Source organism: Scomber scombrus, chromosome 15 (genome assembly GCF_963691925.1).
Source record: "Scomber scombrus chromosome 15, fScoSco1.1, whole genome shotgun sequence".
Lineage (NCBI taxonomy): Eukaryota > Metazoa > Chordata > Actinopteri > Scombriformes > Scombridae > Scomber > Scomber scombrus.
The window spans coordinates 8,730,678-8,750,445 of NC_084984.1; the positions used below are offsets into that span (position 1 = coordinate 8,730,678).

At 37.1% G+C, this 19,768-nt stretch overlaps 2 protein-coding genes across 2 annotated transcripts; both read left to right on the forward strand.

Moving 5' to 3' along the window:
- Positions 1 to 1,197: 1,197 nt before the first annotated feature.
- On the forward strand, positions 1,198 to 4,613 carry mrps2 (mitochondrial ribosomal protein S2). The gene is made up of 4 exons (XM_062434472.1): positions 1,198 to 1,255; positions 1,452 to 1,568; positions 2,370 to 2,490; positions 3,100 to 4,613. Exons 1-4 carry the CDS (start codon positions 1,231 to 1,233, stop codon positions 3,644 to 3,646), a joined length of 810 nt encoding a protein of 269 aa, XP_062290456.1. The 5' UTR covers positions 1,198 to 1,230; the 3' UTR covers positions 3,647 to 4,613.
- A 6,841-nt stretch (positions 4,614 to 11,454) lies between these two features.
- Positions 11,455 to 17,143, forward strand: dipk1b (divergent protein kinase domain 1B). The gene is made up of 5 exons (XM_062434841.1): positions 11,455 to 11,564; positions 12,575 to 12,709; positions 14,720 to 14,827; positions 15,481 to 15,657; positions 15,937 to 17,143. Exons 1-5 carry the CDS (start codon positions 11,496 to 11,498, stop codon positions 16,747 to 16,749), a joined length of 1,302 nt encoding a protein of 433 aa, XP_062290825.1. The 5' UTR covers positions 11,455 to 11,495; the 3' UTR covers positions 16,750 to 17,143.
- The last annotated feature ends 2,625 nt before the right edge of the window (positions 17,144 to 19,768 follow it).

Below are 19,768 nucleotides of genomic sequence, written 5' to 3' on the forward strand. Positions count from 1 at the left end.
TTTCTTCATCTTTTTAAGCCCCCAGCTTTGAACCGTAAAGTACACCCTAAATTCCAGGCCTGAGTTTTCTGCCATTTTTCTTTAATATATTGTCTTTTTTCATGTTGCTCTTGAATAATCAGAGCTCAGAGAAGTTTCAGGCTTAGTTAGTTGCAATTCTCTAAAACTCATATTTGCATACCCTGTACCAGAGAAATAGAGTTAACCTTTTTTTTTGTCATAATACAGCTGTTATTGTAAGAAGAATATTTGTTCTGTAGCAGGAGTTATTTCCTCACATTAATATTGGTAATGTCGTTAGTGTTGTATTTTTAAATAAAGTTATTGTATCAAAAAAAATCATGGGTATTGTGGCCTATTGCAGAAAAATCCCAAGACACAACTTACTACACGGCATCCCATGAACTATAAGCGGAATATGGGCTGTGGATAATGCACCAACATTTCTCTGGGCTCTATAAATAATTATTAGTTGGATAAACCTGTGAAGCATCTAAAAAGATATATCTTGACGAGGGCTCGGTATCGGCACTTGATACCTTTAAGGTATTGACCCAAATAAATCAATACCAAATAGTATTGAAACGTCTCATGGCAAATGATACCTGCAATCAGTCCTGTGCACCCAGAGTTAGGAAATATGACTTTTTGTTTGGACTTACTCACAGCCAATCAACACAAGCTTTTTTTCAATTTAATGTGACGTGATTGGCACAATGTCACAGCAGCTAAAACCCATCTGTGGTGGCATCTAATGCAATTACATACTTCTATTCAGATGATGGGTATCGAATTAATTGGTATCGGCATCATTTTAAGGGTACTTGGATTGGTACTGGTATTGTAATTTTTTAAACAATACCTAGCCCTAATCTTGACTTTGTTTTATTCATTATGCGATCACTCTATACCATGAGAAACACGTTTTCCCAACTGTTGTTTCTAACAGTATAGGGTGATTGCCATTTCAATTAAAGAAATCCTTTGGAGTAAACAGTGTTGTATAAAATCAACATAATTATAGTGTTGACTATTTAAATGACTGACTTAGCAATCAAATATGACCCTCCTCACCCTTCTCCAAGACACAACTGATGGCAAAAATATAAAAAACATCTGTAACACAACACTAGGTGGCGGTAAAACTCGGCATGGTTGCTATTAAAGCGAAGAAGAAGTAAGAACACGCATGCGCACGTTGCTGACCTTCCCTGTCGTAATAAAGCAAGCATGGCAGCACGGACACTGACGAGAGGTATCTTCTTCATATATGTATTTTTTAATTACCCAACACAGTGAATACTTTGTGTTTCATATCACAATTGTTTGAAATAATGCTGGTATTGTTTTTGCAGTCTCGCTTGTTATTCTAAACGAGAACAAGTTGCAATTTAGCTTACAGTTAGCGTTAGCCAGCTGGATAAAAGTTGATATTTGTGTCTCATTTTAAGGATTATGGGGGCTACGGCAATCCAGGGCAGCTGTTATGGGGTTTCCCTGTGGTGGACAAACTTATACCACTGCAGCGTCCATCAAAGTACCCCAAATCCAGACTGACGACGTTTCAGGTGAGCTAATAGATGTAGCAGGGTTGCATATGATACATAACCTCTGTACTGTTCTGCAGACTTTGAGCAATATTTTGTCTGTAAATATAAATACATTTGCTCAAATACTGTATATAAGTGAGTTACATTTGATGTTACTCTATACTTCCACTACACAACATTTCAGAGGGAAATATTGTACTTTCTGCCTCACTAACTTACATTTATTTGACAGCTGTAGTTACATTTCAGATGCAGATTTGGCACAATGGATAATATAACAAGCTGTTAAAATACAACACATTGTTAAAGGTGAAAGCAGTGGTTTCAAATCTTTTTGGATTCTGCCATCTTACAAAAAAGAGTAGTTGGGGACACATTTCAGATGTCTGAGTTGTTAACGGCTCCACCAAATGGTGATTTTTTTCCCTCACATAGTTGCATTTCAATAAAGGTTCAAATGGTCCAGTATTTCACAAAAATCAAAGATTACGGAAATAGTCCAAACAGATGTGTGTATCAGAACTTCTTTCTCTCCCATTAATTATCTCACAAAACCTCAGCTTCACATGGTGACCCTTTGGAGGGTCCTGACTACTATGTTGGCAACTGATGCATCAGTATTAATAGTCTAATCATGTCATATATAGTAATATATCAGTCAGATGGACCAAACCACTACTTTCACTGCAATAATGTAAGCACATTAAGCTGATAATACTTGCATACTTTTACTTAAGTAGGATTTTTTTATTTTTTTTGCATTGCTGTATTGGTACTTTTAAGTGAAGGATATTTCTTCCACCACTGTCCTTCATACAGAAAAAGTGTTGGGCCTCCCACTGCAGAAGCCAGACTTTTTCCGTGTGTCTGAGCTCTTCTCGTTGAAAGACCTATTTGACGCCAGAGTGCATCTTGGTCATAAAAAAGGCTGCAGGCACAGGTTGGTATCACTTTTATCCATAGCTTTATAAAAATGTTTTTTACTAACTAATGTTGTTGCTCAAATGGTGTGTCATAGGGATTAGCAGTCAGTAGAGACATGGGGGTGGGAATTGTTTATGTAGTCTAGAGCTGCAATGACTACTCAATTACTCAGTGAGTCTATCGCCCCCCCTCCAACCCCCCAACACCTTCCAGGACGGACAGACATGTAATAGATATTGTGTGTACAGAATAGACCAACAAAGCCAAATTACAGAAATACAGCATGGAGAAACAGGTTGACAAAATGATATTGGATTTATAATATATATGAAGAATGTGATCAGGAGAACATTAAGCAACTTCCAGGTGCCATGATAAACAGAATGGGACCTGAGCCACACAACCTCCATCATCTTGGAGATTTGGGAAGAGGACAGACTGCACATACACACAGTGGAAACTCATATCACACCATTTACATACACAGAGGAAGAGGACACAGGAAACTACACATGTAGGGGAGACAGAGGTTCAGTGTCCTATTGCGTTGTCACAATTTAGGGTCTAAATCCCATTTTAAGGTATGACTTTTTTTTTAACCAGACTGTAATTTGCTTTTTATTAGGCTTATGGAGCCGTACCTCTATGGCTGCCGTTTGGACCATGATATAATCGATCTCGACCAGACAGTGGAGCACCTTCAGCTAGCCCTTAACTTCACCGCCCATGTAGCGTACCGTGGCGGCGTCATACTGTTCATCAGCCGCCGGCGTCAATTCTGCCACTTGGTGGAGACAACCGCTAAGGACTGTGGAGAGTACGCCCACACACGGTACTGGCAGGGTGGCTTGCTTACCAACGCTCACACCCAGTATGGTCCAGGAGTTCGTTTACCAGACGCCATCATCTTCCTCTCAACTCTCAACAATGTGTTCCAGCAGCACGTGGCGATCAGAGATGCGGCCAAGATGAACATTCCCACGGTGGGGGTGGTGGACTCAAACTGCAACCCCAGCCTGGTGACGTACCCCGTGCCTGGGAATGATGACACTCCGGTCACCATGGAGCTGTACTGTCGCTTATTCAAGATGACTATTAACCGAGCCAAGGACAAAAGAAGACAGATGGAGCTACTGCACGGCCTGTCGGCACCCTCCTCACCAAGCTCATGACATTACATATTCTTAAATTAAAGACTTTAAATAACGCAGTTAAGAGTCCAGACTGTCTGCTGCTTCCCTTCATCTTGCATCTGTACTTGGAAAAGATGGGTTTTTTTCAGGGCCGCAGTGCTGGCTTGTGTCATGGATGAAGTTGTGTGTATGTCACCTATAAATGAATCTCGTTTCTGTGATATATATGCTATTGTCTTTCTCATTTAATATATTTCTTACAGTGTACCTTTTTAAAGTTGCTTTGCAGCTGTGTCCACATTGTTACTGCTGTGCAACACTGATACAAGAATGACTGTTTACATGGACCGCCATGTTCTGATATTTAACAATCTCATTTAGACAGGACTTTGTGTTACTGTTGAATTCATGTTAACACTCCTAGGATGTAGAATGTAACCTGGATAATAACTAAAATGCCTTACATGACAGCAGATCGTCATGTTTTGCACTAAATTTCAAACCCAGATCTAATATTCCTGTCAGGTTGCCATTGTGGTGTAACGCTGAGATTATGTTTGTACCATTTTTGCAAAAAAATTTACAAGCAGACAGGTTATTGTTATTCTCATAGGATTCATATTTCTACAATGCACTCTTAATTAAACAGTGTTTACACATGGAATTTATTCCCACAGGTAAGAATACGAACACCTTTCCTAAAGGTCTTAAAGATAAAAAAGCTGTGTTGATATATTTTAGAAAATCACTGACGGTTTGAATTCTGTAAAAGGTAATATTCCGGTCTCATTTTTTTCACAGGTTCGGTGGTTGTCCAATCTAACATGTTTGGTTCAGCTCTGATCTTTCTCAAAGGCAGCATAAAATATTAAATATAAAGGCAATGAATATACATGATGGAATCCTATTTACTGAAAAAGTCTGAGATTGAGCAATGTACATTATAAAATTTTATTAAGTCTTCTATAAGTCTTCTATAACTTCTCTCACCTGTTGTGTAATGAAAAATTGACACATTTTTTTTTAATGATGCCACCACTGATATATGTTTCACTCATTTATGAAAACAGAAGGTAATGACATACAGTATAACACAGGAGTGTCAAATTAATTTTAATTCAAGGACCACATAAAACCCAATTTGATTTCAATTGGGCCAGAAAAAATATTGCATAATTACCTTATACCAAATAATATAACTTTAACATAATAAACCATCTATTTACCAAACAGATGAACAGCCTGAGATGTCTTAAGAAAAAAATGAGTACAATTTCAACAATATTAGGACTCAGACTTTTATAGATTATTTTGCACAAAAGCTGCTGATTGTCAACATTTTTGCACAATTTTCTAAATATTAAACCCTTACATACTGTTCAGGGTCAAATTTGACCCATTTTTACATCCAAGAGCAGTAAAAATATTTTTTCTTTTAGCCTGAAATTTGATGGCTTCCCTTAATGTGACCCAGAATATAAAAAAGGGAAACATATTTGACCCATATTCATCCAAAATTTCAAGAATGTTCATTCTTCACATTTAATATTTAATGTTGAAATAGTTCTCATGTTTTATGTAACATTGGACCAGAATATAGTGTTTTATAGTTTTTTAAATCATAAAAACTAAATAATAAACTCTGCTTTCTGAAAGCTTCATCAAGGATAAATTATGTTTATCTGTGACTGATGAGATCTTTATGAATGATTTGTGGTTCAGAAATTTAGTATAGAGACTTATTATCTGAGGAAATACTGTTATAGATCAGAATATGAACTGTATGTGAGGGTTTAATAAAAGACGCTTATTACTCCACTATACCCTTTGCAAATTAATTAAGTTTGATCGCTCTCAGCTTCCGTACTTGTAAAGTCTCGACCTTGTCTGACCGTCACACTCGGAGAAAGCGACAAAGGTGAGATAAGTGGGAGTGTAGAAACGATAAGTGACTTTTCCACCGTTGCATTTTAGTCACACAGGGTCACATGTAACCCATTAAAACACCAGCTTTGTATATTTAAAGATTAAAACGTGCTCACACTGAAAAACTGTACTTGACCGAGCAGATTTCCGCTTTTCTGTGTAAATAATGTTTGCAAAAATTATGATTTCAGATTACCGTAATACTCCTACGAAGTGTTGTTTCTTTTTTATTAGTAGTTTCCAGTTTTTGTGCAATTTGCCTTCCACTTAGTAACTGAAGCAACTGGCTTGTTGACTGTTTTAGGCTTTTAACTCATGGATACTAAATGCTGATGGCTCAATTGACTATGATCTTTGGTCTGTAAAATTGTCATAATGGTCATGTTTTGTATTAAAATACTTGTCTCCCCTCCCTGTTTTCTAATGTATAGCTCCCTGTTTTACACAGTGAAAAGGTACACGACTGCCCCCTTCAGGCCAGTTGATGTCAGTGCCTGAACAACACTGCAGTCTAGAAAATGGTAACTGGATTATTGGGAAACCTTTTTCACTAACTGGACACATTGTGGGGAAATGAAATGTGTGTGTGTGTGTGTGTGTGTGCCCCTTGAGACTCAACTCTGACTCACGTGTCTTTGTTGCGCAATGAGTGGGCATAAAGAAACTGGCTCTCGATAACTCAATTTCCACTGTTCAGTGGGCTTTGGGCATGGAACCGAGTCAGATACTTTCACTTCATCACAGCACTGTTAATTTAAAGTCAGTGTTAATGTTGATTTTATTTTATTTTATACATTGATTCTGTTCAGCTTGTGTCATAAGGTGGCTGGCAGTAACAGGTATATATCATCATTTGCATTAAATTCCTACAACAGTGGGGATTTGGAGCAACTTTCATATTGAAATATTATTATTATTTTATTTTTACATATTTAAATGTATTTAAATATTTATATTATAAAGATCAACTGTTGAAGGGAATGTATTGTGCTTTTTTATCTTCTGTTTTTTTGTTATTTATACTGTTATGATGATGGATGTCTGTTTCAAATATGGCCAAGTTAGTTTATTTTGCACAAACCAAAAATTACATTTAAAAAAACTACTAAAAACAAATAATATACAGTGCAGGGAGAGACAGAAAACCCAAAAGGGCTTATTTGAAGCCTCCACCTAGACAATATTAAAATGTCAGTGATACAGAAAATGAAACTACAAAAAAATCAACCATCTAATACTGATTTGTCTTCACAGATGTACTATGGTGCTCAAAATGTCCAAACATCATCCCGCCTAAGTATTTGAGGACAACATTTGAAGGAGTCTACAGATATGTACAATACACCTCAGAAGCCACGGTTATAAGTGAGCATTTTTCAACATGATACAAATGCTTCAAGACACGCCTAAAATCACTCTGGTATGTATGGAGAGAGCAGTTTTGTGCAATGTTACTTATATTTTATGTTATTTTCATATTTTGTTTATTGTATTAAATAAAAGGTCAAATATAATCACTTTAAGTCAGTAAAAGAGTTTAAAAAGTGTGACTGTGCAGTTATAGGCCAAACAATACTTTCATCCAAGTCCTTCCTCTGCTGAATGGTTTAATGGGACGACTGCTCATTAAGGTCTCACCACTGTGGGCTGTTGTTGTATTAATACACCTGTATTATAATAAAGTTGCATGAAAAATTATCTCTCACGTCTCTCCCCAATGTTGAAATCACAATCCCAAATCACTGTCAAGCATCACCTAAAACATTTTAACGAATAAACATTTCTTAATGATCTTTATCATAGCAATATTCATATTACATCTGAAATACCAGATGTTGAGCTGGCATTCCTCTAAATTGTCAGCAAACATGCATCCTTTAAAAAGCTCTACGAATTATCAGATTTGTTTATTGAAAGAAATAAAGCATGGTCGCTTGTTAGACGCTCTGGGAATCATTCTCATTGGACTAACAGATGTACAGCCATGGTAAGGAAAGCCAAATCAGAATATTTTCTGGACTTATTTTCAAGCTCATATTCAAATGTAGAAATTTTCTGGAAGGCCGTAAATTCAAGAAAAAAAAAAAAAAAGTCCCATTAATACACTGAACACAGATTTATTTTGTCCTGTTGTTGAATGTCACTGATAACTTTTAACATGAAACTGGATGAGGAAACTGTGTCAGGAGAACAGTTAGGAATATGGCTCATTGATTAAGTTGTACTTCATTCTTGGTTTGAGACTTGCTGAGATTCTGCTGCTGAGCACAGTGGATGATATTATGATAAGCATGCTTACACTGAGAAGGATTTTAAAATGCATGGGTCTATATACAGAGGGTCTTAAACATTTGTATAATTGTATATTATTGTATCTATTTTTTTCTGTCTTTGTAATTGTGTCAATGTCATCGTAAATGAGGGTCACCCTCAATGATTACTTTTTCTAAATAAAGGCTTACCAAATAAAGGTTTACCAATATGCTCAGTCATGTTTTGTTAACCATGAGTTACCTCTTTATTGATGGACTTCCTTGGAATAATCTTGATCTGTTTGATAATCACGCCAGCTCATCCAAACGTATTTAATACACACACAAACATTATCGCTCAATGAAAAACAAGTTTTTCTCAAGAAATATACTTAAGTAGTTATTACTTACTGGCACAGTACCTTGGAAAACAAATGCAGTTTGCTTGGAAAGGTCAAAGCATAGCTTTACCAGTATGACCTCCTGCCAAGGAGTAGGTGGCTGCTGACAGTGTACAACATACCATTAACAGAAGTGGAGGGAATGGAGAGGAAGATAAATAAACATCTCTGCAAGTGCCTGGGAGTCTCCCAGCCTCACGTCAATCAGCTTGTAGCTTACATAAGATCGGGACAGCTACAGCTCCCCCTGTTCTTGCTGGTGAAGGAGTTTAAAGTAGCCAAGTGCAGATTCACCATGGCTTTATCTGAAATCACTCACTCATTCACTAGTCTCTGGTCACTATATAGGGATCCCAACATAGAGAAGTATAGGGAGCTCAATGGAGCAGAATGGAAAAAAACCACACCTTCGGACACTACTCATGTCATTGCTTATAGTATAATATAATATATATATGTATATATGTGTATATGCACACATATATCCTTAACCAGCTGCACTTCTGCACCATCATCTGTGTATCTTTCTAGCTTTCTTTGGGAGAAAAATTTGGTGTTCATGACGACAAATAACACCCTGGAACAATTTTTGCCCACTTGCAGTTTCACCCACCAATGCATTAGGGGAAGAAAACTCCTCATTCTGTTATTTATATCTCCATACAAAGCAGCATGTTGTTCTGGATTATCCATTGTCCTGCATGAAGTCTTCCTCATTGCCTGATGGGTAATATCGGTCACCCCCATCCCATCTCTGAGAAGAAGGTAGATGATATCACTGAGTTCTTTTGTTAACAGCAAAGAATTCCCGCTCGTCATTGTTCGTAACTTTGTAAAACAGTTTTTTGGTGTCATCTGAGAGCACAGACTCAACAGTAGACATAAGGGAGTGTATTTTGCACCTACTTTCAAATTTGGTTTTGGAGTGATATTTGGCCATAAGGTGTGCCAATATCCGATGAATTAACGTTTCGGCAAACATCCTTCAATTTGTTTTTTGCCCTTTTTTCCCCCTTGAGTCTCATTTTGTAAATTCTTTGCTTCTTCGATAAGCCGACAAGCTATGTTTTCGCCTGCAACCTCAATGTCAAGAGAGGATTCAGATTCCACGAAGCTCATCTCTGATTATGTCCTTAACAAGTTTACTTGTGTAGGTCATGAGGTCATATGAGACAGTCTCTGGATTGTCTTCTGAGTATGGGTCATCTATGTCCTCTGTAACTGCATTATCCTTCTCCATATTCAGTAGCGTTACTACACTGGGTGTCCGATTCGATCTTGGCTTATGGTTGTGGAATGCACCTACTTTAATTCTTAGTCGTGAAATCATTCAGCATTCCACGAGCATGATCAACCATGGGGTTCAGTCTGCAGGGTGGAGTGACACGCTGGCTTGCAGCAGACTCCACAGTAAGAGCACAAGTAGGGAGGACTGAGTTTACACTCTCTTTGTTCTCTTTTATCATAATTTGTGTCAAGATGTCTGTGCTTTTGGAGTCGACACCTTCTGGAACTTCCAGAGCCTGACCAAAACTCTGATGGAGAGTTTTGGCCACGTTCTGGAAAAGCTCCTCCTCAGAGACTTACAAGAGAATACAAGTCAGCTGGAAATGCTAAAGTCTTTCAGTTGCTTAAAAACAACAACACACAAACATACCAAGGCTGATAAATATGTCAGTTGGCATTCCATCACCATTAAAAAAAAAGCCTACTCTTTTATCTGCAACAAATAACTAATTTCAAAATATTTGTCTATCTATCTATCTGGATGCATCTTGGATTTCAAACGAAGGCAAAGATTGAAAGTACATGTTTCCAGAAAAATTTAAATGTCAGTAAATTTGATTAATTTGATTCAGCAGATTTTCTGTGAGAACATTTGATTGGCTTTCATTTAATCTTTCACAAGTAGTCAGATTACACTTTTAAATGAAATAATATAGCTATGATAATCTTATGAAATACATATGATTTTTTTTTTTACCAGGCCAATAACGTAATAACCAACCAATAACATAATAACTTATTACATTATTGGCAAATAGCTATTATGTCTTGTTCAGCACTTTTATTACATTATTGGCTTATTACATTAAAAAACTGGCAATTATTACGTTATCGGTCGTTATTAGGTTATTGGCTGCTACACAGCGTGAACTGTCCCAGATTATAAAATCCTCAAATTCTGACATGCTCTGGCACAAGTAGTGCTGGAGAGTAACTATGTTATGTAAAGGTAAAGGACCTTTAAGAGTTTGCTCAGGAGGATTTTTCCTCCTCATTTTTTAAATATTTAACATGTCACTGAATACATATATTGCTGTTTTAATGCTTTAAAATCAAATTTAAAAAAAAAATGTTTTAAATAAATTATAATGTGTGCTTATTTGGAGCACACATGGGTTTAAATGATGTCACAGTACCAATTAAGCCTATGCCAGGCTTTTGACTTTAGAAAATTAGAAAAGTAATCAAATGTTATAGTTACAATACTTATTACATTTTAAATAGGGTAATCTTTAACCTATTACATTTCCAAAGTAACCTTCCCAACCCTGGGCACAAGAAAGACTAATATATGTGCCATTTTCCCTTTGAGTACAATATCTAAAAAAAATATCATCTGATTTAACAAGGAAACATCTTGGGGATTTCATAATGATATTAGTTGTTGTTATAATGTATTGCAATGGTGAACAAGTTGGAATTGCAAAAAAGTGTCCCACATTCCCTCTAATCCACCTATGTAATGTAGGCAGGGTGACTGACTGTTTCCCCTCAGTGAGGACAGGAAACGCAGGCAAGATATTTTTGTCGGAGGTACAAAAACATGGCCCAGCTGAGATCGTGCATCTTTCCCTTTAAAGAAGCGCAGTGATGAGTCGCTGGGAAACAGAGGCTGTATGGTCATCAGGGGGACTCACTGGCTATTTATGTGTCACATTTATGATTTATGTCGAGAAGGACACTGCTTCTTACATTCATCGGATTTGCTTGTAATCGACGCTGGGCGATGAAGAGGAGCTCCAGTGATTTTCTGGCCTATTTGGAGCAGAAATCTGAAGAGCGCACTGATATTTTTCTCAGATGATTTTTTGATCCAAAAAAAAAATGGATTATGAAACCAATTTGTAGAAGTCATTCACGCGTTGTCAGCCCTGTGCGCTGAGGAAAGATATCATGGCATATGCTGCGCGTAATGATTAAGTTTGGGTTATTATTTACGACGCATGGCGTAGGTTGCAGTGAGGATGTGATCAGACAGGAATCCCTGCTTTCTCGATCTGCTGCCTCCCAACAGAGTCGCTCATGATGCCCAGGGCTTTGCGGAGACTGGTCCATTTGGTGCTGTTCTGCCCTCTGTCCAAAGCCTTGCAGGTAGGAAGGAGCAGCTGCAGCTGCTTTTAATGCTATAAAACACGATTTACCTGCATGGATGTCAAACTACTAGGGCAAAATCTATCGTCGATTGTTTCCTAGTTCAGTGAACATTAATCATAAGATGTCAAATCTTAAAAAAACATGATCTATCTTGGGTTTCTCTTAAGGTCAGCTGTTCATTCATTCATTCATTCAGTCATTCATTCAGTCATTCATTGTTGTATGGAAGGCCTCAGTGGTGGAAAGTAAGTGCATTTTACTCAAGTACAGTTTAACTTGCATTTTATTTGTATGTTTCCATTTAATTATATTCTACTCCACTACATTTATGTACAGCAACTTCAGTTACATTACATAAAATGTGAACACATTTTTTTTAATTTTTTGTTGCATTGTTATAGATGATTATATTAAACTAGATCCCTACAAATGTATTGGTCAGTTGATACTACCGGTTGATATTGACCTATCACAGATATAGGCTACTGGTATTGGAGTAGCCTATATGTTGTGGATATGGGCGGTATTTTTTATATATTATATGTTTAAGTCATATAGGCAGCATTTTATGTGTATTTGATCCTATTTCTTAATCCAAGTACATGGCTATATAGCTATTAAACTCCCATTGATGTTTACTGTTTCAGTGCACTGATGTCATTTTATACAATTAAGTTTAATGTCAAACTGTAAAATATCCTGCCTCCATTATTCATCTTTATCACAAGTGTTATAACCACATTTTTGGGATCACTGCAAACACGTGTGCTTATATTCTATACATATGAGATTATAAGCTGATTGTTGATATCAGAATTTATTTTACTCTCTAATATTAGTATCAACATTGTCCCCAAAAATATCTGTTGGGCCCTATATACAGTAGTTAGAACTGCAACTATGCTACTGGTATGCTGCTAGTATTTTTTTTAAAACTTTAAATACATTTTGTGGCTAATACCTCTGTACTGTTACTTACTGGGTTTTCTTCTGTCCCCCTTCCAAAGAGTCGTCTGCCAGCCATCAAGGTGAAGTACCTTCTCCTGGCATGGCTGGGCATCCTCATTGCCAGCTGGGTCATCTACATGCAGTATGCCTCCTACTCTGAGCTCTGCCGGGGGCATGTCTGCCATATGGTCATTGTAAGTATTGTCTCTCAGATTCATGAAAATCAGTGTCATAACTTGTAGCCATGTCAGGTAGAGCTGCAACGATTAGTTGAGTAAACCAAAGATCTAAGAATTGAAGAGGGGCATTTTTCTCTACTTTATGACATTTTACAGACAAATCAATCAATAGAGAAAATGATCAACAGATTAACTCAATAATAAATTTTAAAAAATAAGGATAATCCTGGAAGTTGAGGTGTCAAAAATTAAGGTTACTTCATGTCATCATGTCATCGTTCAGCTGCTCAACTAAACCTGTATTTCAGTGTGGTTATGCTTTGCCCAGCCCCATTGATTAAATATATTATGTTACTGAATTAAATGTTCACTTAGCGGTGTCTAACCGCAGTGTAAGATCCATATAACAAATGCATCACAGGGCAAATCCATTACAGAGTAAGACACAAACAGGGCAACTATAAATACACACAATCAAATCAATACAACATTGTTTACTGAACTGGAAAATACACTATGTGTTTATAATTTGGTGGTTTTATACAATCTTGAACAGTGTTCGGGGCAGATATCAAACGGGCTAAATAGGACACGAAAATAATTTTCCAGCTGCTGCAGTAAATTGCAGGTTTCAAAACAAATAGAAATGTGGCAGGACAAATGGACAGGAGGACTTTTTTGAGGAAGATGAGGGACAGTTTGGGGACTGCTTGTGTTGGCCTCCCATTTCAAACAAGGTCTTTGACGCTGGGCAAAGATACAGCCTATAGCTTAAGTAGTCTCCTGCTGTGTCCAGCTGTTTCCAGAGGTTTCAGCTGTTGAGAACAGAACAGGCATTGACATTTAGTGAAACTCAGAGGAACACAATGGTGATTAACAGGAAAACTAATTAAGACATGATGAAAGATCAATGACAGAAACTCAATATAGTTAATAATGAGATCCACACAGTGATGTGTATGATTGAATAGGCATGAGGTACAGTTAGTGAACATTTGTGTTTGCCATAGTTTTTCATCTTGTTAAAGGTATAGTTTTTTTCATTTTTGCTGAGACTTACATATAAAGGTTTATATCACTCTAATACCTGTCTGGTGAAAATGAAAGCTACATCCAGCAGCTGGTATACACAAGAAGGCAGAAACAGCTAGCTTTGCTCTGCCCCAGGCAATTTATTATAGTGCAAACTACAATGATTGACCTATATCAGCACAAACAGTGCCAGAGTGCACTTTTTGTCTCATGTGTTACTGAGTTTTCATACTCAGTCTATGTGAGTGCGAAGGCTGACACGTCACGTTATTTTTACTTAACCTGCTGTTCCATTAGTGTGCACTTATGCAAACCTGTAATGACTGTGGCACAGTAAATTAAATCACATCAGATTACAATATATAATAACAATGTGTTTATAGGCATAAATGTATGCGCTGGAACTTTTGTGTATTCTGAGATCAAAATAGCCTTACTAAGTAAAAGTCTGAGACCAGTTTCCCATTCAAGTGAATGGTAAAGACATTAGATATTTTGGGATGTTGTGTGGCATCTGGCTGTGGTAAGAGGATGTACACTTAAGTAAATGTGACCCTTTGCATGTGTGGAATTACTTGTAGTTACTTTTGATTGTAAACCATCCTGTATATGTGCCTTTTAGAGGGGGGGCAATATGAGATTTGGGGAGCAGGTTGGTCTGTCAGGTGATAGCAGGGGCATCTAGTGGATAGGCAAAGAATAAGATGAAATGTTAGAAATCAATGGCACACATGAACAGAGGAAGTGGAGGCAAAAGTAAGGTTAGAGTATAAAATGTCTCATGTCAGTAAACGATGTCTGCACAGGTGTGTACAACATCTGTAAACAATCTGTATTGTTTACAGATGTTGGAGGGTGAGGTAAAACAAAAGTCTTGAAATATTTGATGTGTGTATGTTGTCATTACCTTTGCAAGAGGATGGAACACTTGAGAGATCCCCCCCCTTTGTTTCCTGTTGTTCATTTTGTGTATTTCCTGTTTCCTTTTTGCAGTGTGATCACTACAGAAGAGGTATAATATCAGGCTCATCTTGCAAGGCATTGTGTGATCAGAGAACTCTAACCCTGCAGCGCTGCATGTCCACCTCCTCTACACATCAGGTATCATAAACAGACACAGCACACACAATTCTGGCTAAAGAAAATACAACATCAGCCCCAAGTTGCATATATTTTAATGCCTTTTTACATCTCACAAAGAGTTCACATACTAACCAGGAACACAAGCAGTTTGCACATTTAAAATGTTGTATTCAAATAACTTAATTAAGTGTGGCACAGGTTTTATTAATGCTAGTTTTTTAAATAAATGCTTTTAAAACATTAGCACATAACTCTCAAACTGTTACATATTCAATGTGGGATCATCCTCCACACACACATACTTAACTAATGTCAAATATAATGTTAATAACACAATATTTTCACTTCATAAGGGACATTTAGCATTATTTTTCCAGAGGAAAATAAAACTTGTTGATCACCAGAAATGTCTGGTCTAAATTTGGTATCGCAAAGAATACGTTTACTGCAAAAGTATTTTTATTTCATGTGAAAGGGATTGTGCTCATTGAATAACAGCTAATTGTAAACCAGTGTGTAAAATAAAGCTGTACAATTGTGGCAGCTGTAGTAAATCATAAATGCCTGTAATAACAAACCAGCCCTGAACCTGTAACCTTGTATAAAAAACCCACATACAAGCATGCAGACGTATTGCATTTCTTACTGTTCTCACACCTTGCCCCTTTCAGGTGTACAGTGGATTGTGGAAGGAGAGACCTGTTGTGATTAAGTGCAATATTGAGGATCAAATGAAGACTGATGGGACTCCGGACTCTGTGCTGCGACAGGAGATGAGCTTGTTTGACAAACCCACACGTGGAACCTCTATGGATGAATTTAAAGAGATGTTGCACAGTTTCCTAAAAGTATTGTTTTCTAAGTTAATTACAATATATCATAATAAAATATATCGTATGGAACAACTATTCGGGACCCCATTGAACTCCAGATCAACTTTTGTGTCAAAATCAATTAAATCAATCAACAATTCAGTTGATTAATTGCTTAACACGTACAGATGTGGTAATATGTATGATTATGTGTAAAAAAGTATGTGAATCAATCTGTATAATTCATCTTGGATATATTTGTTTATAACACAATTACCACACAATAACCAAATTATGTCTACCCCCTTCCTGCAGGCTAACCTTGGTGAGCAGCCATCCTTGAACACTTTGGTGGACAGGATCATTACCCTGGCTGACGTCAACCAGGATGGTAAAGTGTCTCTGGCAGAGGCCAAGTCTATATGGGCTCTTCTCCAGATCAACGAGTTCCTCCTGATGGTGGCGCTGCAGGAGAAGGAGCACACCCCTAAACTGCTAGGTTTCTGTGGAGACCTGTATGTGACAGAACGTGTGGGCCACAACTCCCTCTACAGGCTAGAGGTGCCTCATTACCTGGAGGCTCTGGTCCCAGAGGCCTTGAGCTCCAGCCTGAACCACTGGCTTGCACCAGCATGGCCCCGCAGGGCTCGTATCACCATCGGCCTGTTGGAGTTTGTGGAGGAAGTCTTCCACGGCTCCTATGGGAGTTTCCTAATATGCGATGCCAGTCCTCGCCATGTGGGCTACAATGCAAAGTACGACTGCAAGATGGCCAATCTGCGCAGTGTGGCATCTGAGGCAGTTGTGCGGGGATATTTGAGGGGGCGCCGCTGTGAGACTAACGCAGACTGTACTTATGGCCACGACTGTACGGCCACCTGTGATCGACTAGTGAAGCAGTGTAATACTGAGGTCGTACAGCCCAATCTTGCCAAGGTGTGCATGCTGCTGCAGGATTTTCTGCTTTTTGGAGCACCTTCAGATCTCCGTGTCGATCTGGAAAAGCAGCTACGCACATGTGTGACACTCAGCGGTCTGGCAAGTCAGATGGAGGTTCACCACTCACTAGTCCTTAACAACCTGAAGACACTACTGTGGAAGAAAATTTCCAACACCCAGTACTCTTGAAAGCAGGTCGTCATTATTTGACCTGTATTTCTACATAATGAGTTAATTGTTACATGAAAATATGAACAGTTATTGCTGATAAAAAGGTTGGTGGTGTAAATGTATTTTCACTCTACATTGACTGTGAATAACAGGAAACTGTGAATTAATAAGTATACAACATGAAACAACAAATGAAGAAAACTTGTTCCCTAATCATGCTTTTGTTTTCCGATGCTTTATTTTGAGAAGCATATTCACCTATTTAGACATATTATTCTCAGGACATTGACTATAACTTTGTTTGTAAAATTCTGTAAGTAAATTGTTTGTTTTTAAAATAAAAAAAACCAACGCTGGATAATTTAGAGATTGATACACCTTTTCTCTGTCCTCGGTAGAGACAGAATGTCAAATTGTGATGAGGTGTGACAGTTTTTCTACAACTGTAAATAATGGTAGACCACTGTTGTTACCTGTGTATAGGTGGATCTCCATTTGAGGCAGAGTAAAGGATAATCAGACATGATTAAACTTGACTTCTAATCTATAAATAAAGTTGGTTCAAAAAACATTTTTCTTCATAGCCTGGTTCTGGTGTTTGAAATACAAGCAGGGGTAATACTACACAGGCTCATGCTTTATATTATTTTAACTTATGTATACTTTATTTACTCAGGGAGTCATATTGAGATTGAGATCGCAAGCTCATTTGCAAGTTAGACCTGAGTACAGAGTGATAATGGTAATAACAGCAATTTAAAATAGCAGAGAGTTGAATATACGTTCATATAGACAACAACATGACACATTTTAAATGAGTGAATACTATAATTTTGTTGTGTATGTATAAAAAGTAAAAGAATATTTTGTAAAAGTCTAAAATAGAATTGGCATAGGTACAAAAGAGATAGAAAATATAAAGTATTTTATGTGCATAAGATACACTACCTTCTCAGACGGTGTAAGCTCCACAAGAGCTTTTTTTAAAATTGTTTTTCCAGGATAATACTAACTAATACTAACACCTGCATGATTAAACCGTGAGCGTTGTGTCTAGCAAAACATTTACGATACTTTTCAAATACTGTCACATATGTCTGATACCAGAATGGTGGAGGAGCAGTAAGCTATAGCCAAGTCCTGGTTTCTTCTAATAGCGATCATGACCAAAAACATTTAGGCCAAGGGTTCCAAATACCAAACTATTCCTTTAGTAAGGAGAGAAATTTCTGTAAATTTATACAATCGGACATTTTAATGAATTAACCAGCCAACCAGCTTGAAACTTGTTTGAGTGGATTCTGTTAAAAGTTAAGAAAAAAAACCCCAAAACACCAGAGGCATCTGTATGTATCTATTGTGGGAAATTATTAAATATGTTAAATGCTATAAAATATAAACTGAGCATGCTATTTTTACTGTTTTTTCCCCTAGGATTTAATCACATTTATGGACAAAATATTGAGTTATAACACATTATAAATACAGTATACATAAACCTCTCTAGTTTTTGAACATAAAATGAAGAATTTTGAACAGTTGTCCACATTTTGTTCTCGTGGATATGGAATATAACAAAAACAACAACACGCAAATTCTTGTCTCGTTTCCGGCTTCCTGATCTGGACCATGGCTCAGCATTATCCTGAAGGAGTTAAGTGGACAAACACACAGATTACGTCATCCCCAGCTATGCTTTACTAAATGTTCCCAGTTTTGACTACCAGCTCTACTTTCCAGAAACCAGTAAGTCTGTCTGCAGCATGCTGACGCGCTGACACGTGATTTTTAGATACTGAAAACATGTTCACACACAACTATCCCATGTAAGCAAGCACCTGATTCAATAAAAGACATTTACATTTAACATTTAAAATAACATGTTATCCGAGCCTGCCACTGGCCTAGCTGAGGAGTTTCTTATTATGGGATCATACTGGGTGCAGCTCTTTGCCACCTGCTGATGCTGGGAATCCAAATTAAGCTGCACAGTGATGTTACACAACCTGGCATATTGAGGTTTAAGGTCACTGCACCACACCTGCATATGGCTGTATGTCATAACATGGAAAGTACAGTATGTGCTAAATGAGTGAATGTATAGGACTTGTCAGCATGTTATTGCCTATAAATATTCAGTATTCGCAATAAAGTTTTCACTGAGCACATATATAGCAAACCTGACTACAAGAATACCACTGTAGTGATCTGTTGAGTAAAATAAACTGAAGACAATCTGCAAAATAATGGAGGCACAATGTGTGAATCCAACATGATGGTGTCAAGAATTTCATTATTTCTAAGCTTGAAAAAAACACTGTAAAATGGCACTCATCAGTGTATATAAATGTTGATCCATTATCACAATTTAGTACTCCATAAAATGTTTAATTTTCTCTTGGAAGAAGAGGATCTAGATGTTTTTAGATAACCACTTTTTGCTGAGTTAGGATTGATATAATACAACATCTGTTTCCAGCTGTTCTGCAGGATTAATGTCAGATTAAGAGATATGTGCATACTTGAATGTGTGTGCTTATGTTGAACCTCTGACTTCAGATTTTTCATTTTTGATGAGTATCAACTTGAGCAATGCAGTTTTTAGTTTTTAGTTTGTATTTGGATTATCATCAATCTATACCTGTAATTCTGCACATCAATTCAGCATTTTTTTTTTTTACTTTTGAAAATAGCCTACACTTGTTTTCTTTTGCTTTTTCACCGTTTTACAACTCTATAGTCTGTCTTTCTGGACTTTCTCTTTCAATAAACACTTTTCTAAAAACTGTATTAAAAGTATCATTCATTATTGTTATTAAGCTTTATTCATTCAGGAAATCTCATTGATATCAATATCTCGTTTACAATAGACACCTGATTACAGATTACATACACATAGGATCATAATAAGATGGTTCATTTGCATCACAATCACAAAACAATCAAAAGACACTGCTTAAAACACTCATTAACATGATGAAGAATATCAGCTAGTAAAACTTTAACCCTTAAACAGGCAATTTGCAGGAGATACAGA

Excerpts from the sequence above, each read along its gene's own strand:
- mrps2 (XM_062434472.1), top strand. The coding sequence starts at position 1,231 with ATGGCAGCACGGACACTGACGAGAG. Across the intron at positions 1,569-2,369 it reads CCAGACTGACGACGTTTCAG|AAAAAGTGTTGGGCCTCCCA; the intron begins GTGAGCTAATAG and ends TCCTTCATACAG. Across the intron at positions 2,491-3,099 it reads AAAAAAGGCTGCAGGCACAG|GCTTATGGAGCCGTACCTCT; the intron begins GTTGGTATCACT and ends GCTTTTTATTAG.
- dipk1b (XM_062434841.1), top strand. The coding sequence starts at position 11,496 with ATGATGCCCAGGGCTTTGCGGAGACTGGTCCATTTGGTGCTGTTCTGC. Across the intron at positions 12,710-14,719 it reads ATGTCTGCCATATGGTCATT|TGTGATCACTACAGAAGAGG; the intron begins GTAAGTATTGTC and ends TCCTTTTTGCAG. Across the intron at positions 15,658-15,936 it reads TGTTGCACAGTTTCCTAAAA|GCTAACCTTGGTGAGCAGCC; the intron begins GTATTGTTTTCT and ends CCCTTCCTGCAG.